Source organism: Oncorhynchus keta, chromosome 33 (assembly GCF_023373465.1).
Source record: "Oncorhynchus keta strain PuntledgeMale-10-30-2019 chromosome 33, Oket_V2, whole genome shotgun sequence".
Taxonomy (NCBI): Eukaryota; Metazoa; Chordata; class Actinopteri; order Salmoniformes; family Salmonidae; genus Oncorhynchus; species Oncorhynchus keta.
In genome coordinates, this window is record NC_068453.1 from 8,362,247 (window position 1) to 8,370,987 (window position 8,741).

Genomic DNA, 8,741 nt, shown 5'->3' on the forward strand with positions numbered 1-8,741 from the left:
CATGCGAGCAAGGAAAGAGATGACAAGCCTTCTGATCAGGCCAACAGGCAGGCCAAGGGAGAGGTCATAGTGATTCACACCCACAGAGAGAAAGACAACCCACACAACCTATTGGCTGAGATGAACCACACAGAGTTAGAGGGCTTTCAGGGCTAGCCAGTCAGCCAGCCTGCTCTGATCCTCATGTCAGTTGTATTTAAATTCATGTTCATTAAAGATTTTTATTCATGATTTGAAAAGTCCCATTTACTTAATGATATCTTTTCACTGTCTGCAACCCTCAAGAACCAGGGTGAGTCTGGGTCACCCTTTTCCTGGGCAAACACAACTTGCATATTGTCGTAGATTAGGTCAAAATGTTCATCTTTTAACATTGCTTGAATAAAACAATGCATTTTTTATAGTGTGCAAGAGTTGCGCTTTTTAGTTTTCTATGATGATTAAAGGTTTTGGTTGCACCGCAACTCAACGTTGGTTGAGCTCCCTCTGTTTTTGTTGTTGTCAAATACTACTTTTTTGTTTTGTTTACATGTAGTAAGTAAATTATTAAAAGCATTAAAATTGGGATGTTTCCCACTTATTTACACAACCTACTCCACACTTGCAAAGTGAAAGTTTATAGAAATGTTCTGAAATTAAGTAGTAAACAGGAAAAGCAGAATTTAATCCAATTATTATAATGCAAATAATTTAATGGTCTATGGTTCAATATCATTTCTGAAGGTCTGATGAATAACTAATATTGTTCCTCCTCTTCCTTGTGGCAGGCGCAGCAGCACACTGCCCTCCAAAGCCTGAAAAAAATCGCCGGACTTTCCCTTTGCATGCTGCTCTACATGGAACATCCAGTGTCACATCCTTGGTGACATGTGGGGTGACATCTGGGATGACCACAGAAACATCCTCTGGAAAGGGAGAAAAGAGGGACAGAATGTAAACAAATGCAAACCGCAGATTCTAAACACTGGCCAGTTGAAAGGTTCTACTAAGATGTCATGACAAACGGCACCTGTCAGTGTAACTCACCTGCTTGGATGTCAGTTGGCGGAGTGGCGAAGACGGCCATCTTGAGAGTCCTTTCTTCAGGTGTGACATCCACAACCTCCAAGAGGGAAGAGATGGGCTCTGCCTCTCTATTAGGAGTGATGTCCACAACATTTAGGTGGAAAGAAGCCGGATCTGCCTCTCTATTAAGGGTGATGTTCACAACCTCAAGGTGGGAAGAAGCTGGATCTTGCTGTGTCTTAGGGGTGATGTCCTGAACCTCCAGGTGTGAATTAGCCGGGTCTGCCTCTGTCTTAGGGGTGATTTCCACAGCCTCCAAGTGGGAACAAGCTCTGTCTGCCTCTGTTTTAGGGCCTATGTCCGCAACTTCCAGATGGGAACAGGCCGGGTCTTCCTCTGTCTTACATGTTATGTCCACAACCTCCAGGTGGGAAGATGCCGTGTCTGCCTGTGTGTTATGGGTGATGTCCACAACCTCTAGGTGGGAAGACGCCTGGTCTGCCTCTATGCTAGCGGTGATGTCCACAACCTCCAAGTGGGAAGACGCCTGGTCTGCCTCTATGTTAGCGGTGATGTCCACAACCTCCAGGTGGGAAGAATCCTGGTCTGCCTCTGTGTTAGCGTTGATATTCACAACCTCCATGTGGGAAGAAGCCGGGTCTGCCTCTGTGTTAGGAGTGACAACAACAATCCTGATAAGCTCTACTACTACAAGTCACCGAGATGTCATCACAACAGGCATCTGTCAGAGTGCTCTCTATCATTGCTACTCACCTGCTAGGATGTCTGGAGGTGCGGTGGAAATGGCCGCAGCGACGACAGGGAGGACTGGTAAGGTGGCTGCAGGGGGCTGGAAGCAGCTCTGGACCTCGTCAGCCACAAAGGCACAGACAGATCTCACATAAAATGGGCTCTGGAGGTCATCCGTGGAGAAGGACTGACTGATTCTCCCGAGGATTGACCACACAGATTCAAAAGCCGCAGCGCGGAGAAAGGGATTTGAGGGGAAGGGGCCTTTAACATGCTGGAGAGCTTCTCCACTACGGCCGCCACCATGCCCACAGCCATCCCGCTTACTAGGATTGGGTGCCCTGAATGGCCTTCCTTTGGCTGAATCCACAGGGCCAGGAGGAGCCTGGGCACCACCTCCACAACCACCTGGGCTGGGCTGAGCAGGTTGCTACGGGGCTCATTGGACAGCTCGCCCATAATGCTCCTTACAGCCCTTTCCACGATGCTGTGGACCTTAGGGTCGCTGAAATCAACAAAAAGGAGAATACAAAGCTAAACGATGTGCAATGTGCTCACAGAGAACACTGTCTTAGTCTGTTTCCGCATAGTTACAGATGTGTAGATAAATGGATCAAGTCATATGCAGGGCAGTACATGGAACTCACATGTCAGCTGGCGAGATGGGGTGCAAGGAGCGGCGGAGCTTGCAGACAGCCTCGTGCTCTATGTCTATCATTTTTAGGCAAGTGTTGACTTCCCATGTCTGCCGTAAAAAACAGGAAGTCCGATTAGTGAAATTTCACAACATATCTATTCTGCTGTACTAACTACTTGTTGAAAGGCTAGTAAAGAGCTCACTGACTTGTAGTATGTGTCTAACTCTCATTGTCTTACCAGCCGAGCGAGGTCATTCCCCTCCTCCAGGGTTTCCTTCCACACCCTTCAAATAAAGCACAGAGCAATTCAACTTTCCAGGCTTCCGATTTTTCTGTTGTTTATTTTACCCACACCTCTTGGAGTGCTGCTGATGGCAGGGAATGGCAGTGAAGGTGAATGATGAAGTGGTACTCACCTCTCCCTAAGGGATTTTTGCCCTGAGACACCAGCCAGCCGCTCATGTGCTCCGTGGTGACATGGTGCGGGACCTGGCCTTGACTCTGGAGCAGCAGATAGTGGACCATGAGCTTCTTCTGCAAGATGAGGTAAGGTGTGAGACAGTGCCATGAAATACCATATCATGTGCATTCTGAAGGGCCTCTCGCAACATTTCACAACTGTTCATGCATCACAATTTGCGAGTGTTATTAAGAACTCTTATGACCATCTTCTCTAAACTGTCTTGAAATACAACTCTCTTTCTGTTGTTTATGTTTTTTGGGGGGATGAATCTAACCTGTTTATTGTAATATGTTTCCTCCCAGCAGGCCTGCAGAGTCTGGAAATAAAGGCTGCTTCTGCAGAATTCCTTTGAAGAGAATGACAATAATGATGCTTTGTTATGCACATTGTGCACAGGCATTTACAGTATGCTAAAATGAACATCTCCAAAGATTACCTTTGTGGGACCATAAGTGAACTCCGGAATGCACCAAACCCTATCCATGGTACGATGGGGTAGAAACGCAGCGCTATAGATATACGAGATGCTCTAGAAATAACAGGAATAAGTTAATGTCGTGAATGATCAATTACTGTGGAGTCGTCCAATATGCTGCACTTAGAATTGAGTTGTAGGCAATGTTTGGCACAAAATAGAATGTTTACATTCTATTGCTATGGAGAAATGGAATGTGTAGAACCTTTATAAATGGGTATGCTTCTATGTCTTTATGTATTGAAAGATTAAGCTCTTTATTTTGTCATAATGGGTATATATGAGGATTGGAACCTGTTTCGATTCATGACGCGAATATCCAGCTGCATGTTGCTTAGACCTACTAATCCAACCTTGGTTTACAAGTTAAATTAATTGTTTACCAATGCCTATACAAATCTATTAACCGTATATATTTAAAGCAATGATTGTCAATTGAAAATGTGGTTGTTGTGTTATCTTGTTGTGCGCCTTGTTCACCACCTTCCGGAGACACCTGAAACCCCACCTCTTTAAGGAATACCTAGGATAGTAAAGTAATCCTTCTTTAAAAGATTTAGATGCACTATTGTAAAGTGGCTGTTCCACTGGATGTCATAAGGTGAATGCACCAATTTGTAAGTCGCTTGGATCTTGACTTCAATGTGTAAATGTAAATGCGCCTAGAGTGTCAGAGTCCTCTTACGTTATTCCAATATTTCCGAGCTTTGAATTGACATAAGGTACACGTTTGCAAAGCTAATCGGTTAAAAATAAGAGTATGAATGCCAATAAACGTATGTCTTGAATTATATGCATAATAGTGTAGTTCACAACATCGCTCAGCGTGGGAAATTTTGCTGGGTGGGAAGTATCCGTTATAAGTCTCCATGGCGCGTATAGACCATCACTTCGTTGTCTTGTTGGTAATATAAAAATGCACGACAGTGCGCATTGTAAAAGTCTAACAGTTGTTTTTCTTATTGTTTCTCACAAACAGATATTTGAGAGGGGAATTTCGTGCAGTTGTACCAGTTTATATTAGTTGCAGATCGAAATCTCATCACCCCGACTGGCTTCCAGTTGAAGCTCGCATCCGCTACAAGACCATGGTGCTTGCCTACGGAGCTGTGAGGGGAACGGCACCTCAGTACCTCCAGGCTCTGATCAGGCCCTACACCCAAACAAGGGCACTGCGTTCATCCACCTCTGGCCTGCTCGCCTCCCTACCACTGAGGAAGTACAGTTCCCGCTCAGCCCAGTCAAAACTGTTCGCTGCTCTGGCTCCCCAATGGTGGAACACACTCCCTCACGACAGGACAGCGGAGTCAATCACCACCTTCCGGAGACGCCTGAAACCCCACCTAAGGAATACCTAGGATAGGATAAAGTAATCCTTCTCACCCCCCTTAAAAGATTTAGATGCACTATTGTAAAGTCAGTTTATGGCTGTTCCACTGGATGTCATAAGGTGAATGCACCAATTTGTAAGTCGCTCTGGATAAGAGCGTCTGCTAAATGACTTAAATGTAATGTAATGAAATATGTAACATTTGAAATGAATGTGGCAGAACAGTTTAGCATAAGGTTCCTGTGGGACTCTTCTCCTTCAGTCTTTTTGCCTCCGAAGCCTCGTTTCCCATTACGTGGGATTTTCCCACTGCCAACTTCACATGAGATGGCCGCTGTCTACTGCCATGTGGTGCTGAATGACAGATCTCGCTTTTCCGATTTCGCTGCTGTCCATGGTGCCGAAATATCCAATCTCGGCTATTTGCAAATGTATGACCAGCCAAACTTGACCCCACACATACACAAATGTTAATGGTAATCTCTCACACACTTTTGAACATTGCACACATGTGTTTGATTTCATTCTTCGATCTTTATTAAAACAATGTGTGGATGTTGATTGGACAATGAATAGGTGCTTTACAGAAGCCATGTTGTGCCATTCCCTATAGTGTGAATTTGACTGGAGCATGATCAGATTGCTTTGTTTAAGCCAGAATGGAGATTTGTTCTTAGAAACGATGCCCAATATAGCATGATAGCTGTGAAGAAGAAAACAATAAGGCCATGTTTATATGACCCCCTTTCAAAGAGTCACTCATTTATATTGTTCTTGTAGATATACAGTGCCTTCAGAAAGTGTTCATACTGCTTAACTTATTCCACATTTTGTTTTCTTACAGCCTGAATTCAAAATCGATGAAATTATAATTTTTTATCCTTTCCAGCTCCACACAATACACCATAATGACAAATTGAAAACATGTTTGACATTTTTGCAAATGTATTGAAAATGAAATACAGAAGTATCTCATTTACATGTTTTCAAGATACATGTTAGAATCACCTTTGGCAGCAATTAAAGCTTTGAGTCTTTCTGGGTAAGTCTCTAAGAGCTTTGCACACTTGGATTGTACCATATTTGCAATATACAATATATACATAACCAGTCAAATGTTTGGACACATCTACTCTTTCAAGGGTTTTTCTTTATTTTTACTATTTTTAACATTGTACAATAATAGTGAAGACATCAAAACTATGAAATAACACATATGGAATCATGTAGCAACCAAACAAAAGTTAAAGTAATGATGGACTGCCGTTTCTCTTTGCTTCTTTGAGATGTTCTTGCCAAAATATGGACTTGGTCTTTTAACAAATAGGGCTATCTTCTGTTTACCACCCCTACCTTGTCACAACACAACTGATTGGCTCAAACGCATTAAGAAGGAAAGAAATTCCACAAATGACCTTTTAACAAAGCACACCTGTACATTGAAATTCATTCCAGGTGACTACCCCATGAAGCTGGTTGAGAGAATGCCAAGACTGTGCAAAGCTGTCACCAAGGCAAAGGGTGGCTACTTTGAAGAATATCAAATATAAAATATATTTGGATTTGTTTAAACAGCATGATCATTACATAGGTGCACCTTGTGCTGGGGGACAATAAAAGGCCTCTCAAAAATGTGCAGTTTTGTCACACAACACAATGCCACAGATGTTTCAAGTTTTGAGGGAGAATGCAAATGACTGTTGCGGAGAATTTAATGTTAATTTCTCTACCATAAGCCGAGGAGGCTTTAGAGAATTTGGCAGTACGTCCAACTGGCCTCACAACTGCAGACCACATGTAGGGCAACGTGTGGATGAGTGATTTGCTGATGTCAACGTTGTGAATAGAATGCCCCATGGTGGCAGTTGGGTTATGGTATGGGCTGGCATAAGCCATGGACAGGGAACACAATTGCATTCTATCAATGACAATTTCAATGCACAGAAATACTGTGACGAGACCCCGGGACAATTGTCATGCCATTCATCCGCCGCCATCACCTCATGTTTCAGCATGATAATCCACGTTCTGCAAGGATCTGTACAGAAATCCTGAAAGCTGAAATGTCCTGCATACTTACCAGACATGTCAGAAAAATCAATTAAGCATAATGATTACGGCTCTAGATTGCAGGAAAAATCTGTTTGTAGCTAAGCAGGCCAGCGGTGTATCGTAAACTGTCCCTTCACGCCTGTCCACTGATTAGTTACTAGGGTCATGGTTGCCAGGGGTCAGCAAATCACAGGCAGTCAGCTTGTGTCCCAGATCCCCAACTCCTGCTTCTCCTCCCAGTCTCCCTCAAGCAGAGACAGAGATCAACCTCTCTATCTCTGCCCATCAACTGGACTCGTGGTATAGTGTGCGTGCACAAAGTGAGTGTGTAAAATGTGTATCATTCTTGCTTATTGTTCTTTATAGTTACTTCTGTTGCCTATTGTAAGTTACTTCTCTGTGTTTACTTTGTTGTGTAATACTCTGCAGGTAGCTATGCCACTTATACAATCCTTCCTTTGTTAACAGTGTTGTTGCTCTACTTGTGCTATCAGTTATTGTGTATATTCATCACCCCTGTTTTCTGTCCGTTACTGAACCACTACCTTTCCATGTCCATTTCATTAGTGTGTGTCAATAATGTATCATTGAATGTAACTCAGAGGTTGCCTTCTTACCAGCCGGGGAGGTGCTAGTGCAACCTGGTCTCAGAGCATTTCATATTATTCTGTATGTATATCAGAGACACCGCATTTGGTATGATATGTTATGTATGGTATGTATTCATTTGTGAATGTCTATCACCCATTTTTTTATTATATGTTATGAATTACAATTCATATTATACTGTATGTTATGAATTTGCAAAACATACAACATGTTACAAATTTGCGAAACGTATGATAAGAATTCTAGCTAGTTTAGGGTGTTAGGGTTACATTTAGGCGTTAGGTCACAGGGTAAAGGTTAGGGTTAGGGGAAGGATTAGCTAAAAGGGTTAAGGTTAGTGTTAGGGGAAGGGATTAGCTAACATGCTAAGTATTTGAAAAATTATCTAAAAATTAGTAAGTAGTTAAAAAGGTTTCTAGTTAGCTAAAATTCTAAAGTTGGCTGTGATCAGATTGGAACTCGCAACCTTTGGGTTGCTAAACATTCATGTTATATGCCAACCCATCCACCCTGACGAACCACCCTTATTTCATTTTTGTCTTAAGTAACTATCTGTCTTACATATCCATACCAAACATAACATATAATACGAAACCGTAGTATCTCGGTCCCCAGATTTACATTTTCTATGTTACATCTAGTCAATGAGACCAGGCTGGAGTCTGGAGTCCAATTGGAGTCTCTCTTTCACTCTTAGGTGTGGTGCTGGCTCTAGATGCATGTGCCTACGTGCTACTGGGCCTTGTCATCCTGATGATCAAGAGGAAGCTTCAGGGAGACCAGGAGTCAGCTGAGGGTGTGGAGCTTAAAAACACCCAGCCATGGGGCTCTGTAAGCAGGGTAAAACAGACTTGGTGAGTTTGGTTGCAGCTGCACTCTGTTTAGAACTACTCAAGATTCCCAGGAGATGTTCCATCTAAGAGGACGCTGCTGGAGAGTTCCATGGTCATCTCCATAGTGATTGGCTTGCGGTGGTTCCTGTGGTGCGTTCCGAGTTCGTCGACCCAGCTCTATCCATTTTCTATAGGGGCATCTCAAATGACATTTGTCGAGTGCAGCACTACTTTTAACAATAACCATCTGCTAAGTGAAAGGTTATTTGTCTCAACAACTGTTGTTTTAAGGAGTTGGTGTTGTTTTTTCCTGTATTGGCATTATTATTGTGATGACGATTATAACTATTATTGTAAATGAACATTAGTCCCCACTTGGTGACACCACAGAGCTGATGTGGTCATGTCTGTCAAGCTATTTTATCAAAAAGAGCCTCACACACCTTTATTTGGCCAAAGACTAATTGTTACATGAGACATTCAGAATGTGCCTGGTGTCCTTTTTCATGTTTGCAAGCCTGTCTCTTTCCTCAGTTCTTGTTTCAAGAACTAAGTATGAACGCCATATTGTTAGCTCATCACAACT

General features: G+C 42.9%; 2 protein-coding genes across 33 annotated transcripts in view; one reads left to right on the top strand and one right to left on the bottom strand.

The window, feature by feature from the left end:
• Positions 1-8,741, bottom strand: part of LOC118365925 (serine-rich adhesin for platelets-like) — a 137,117-nt gene that overhangs the window by 103,959 nt on the left and 24,417 nt on the right. For 3 of the 31 annotated variants that reach the window (XM_052491781.1, XM_052491780.1, XM_052491760.1), the window contains exon 6: positions 1,589-1,671. The exons of the other annotated variants lie outside the window; for them this stretch is intronic. In XM_052491781.1, coding sequence (XP_052347741.1) covers positions 1,589-1,671 — 83 coding nt within the window. The remainder of the gene's footprint in view (positions 1-1,588; positions 1,672-8,741) is intronic. 31 annotated transcript variants of the gene reach the window in all.
• LOC118365872 (islet amyloid polypeptide) overlaps positions 1-8,741 on the top strand; it is a 127,865-nt gene that overhangs the window by 50,199 nt on the left and 68,925 nt on the right. Inside the window, exon 1 of one of the 2 annotated variants that reach the window (XM_052491792.1) lies at positions 7,122-7,317. The exons of the other annotated variant lie outside the window; for it this stretch is intronic. The gene's annotated coding sequence lies outside the window, so the exon portion shown is untranslated. Of the gene's footprint in view, positions 1-7,121; positions 7,318-8,741 lie in introns of those variants that run through there. 2 annotated transcript variants of the gene reach the window in all.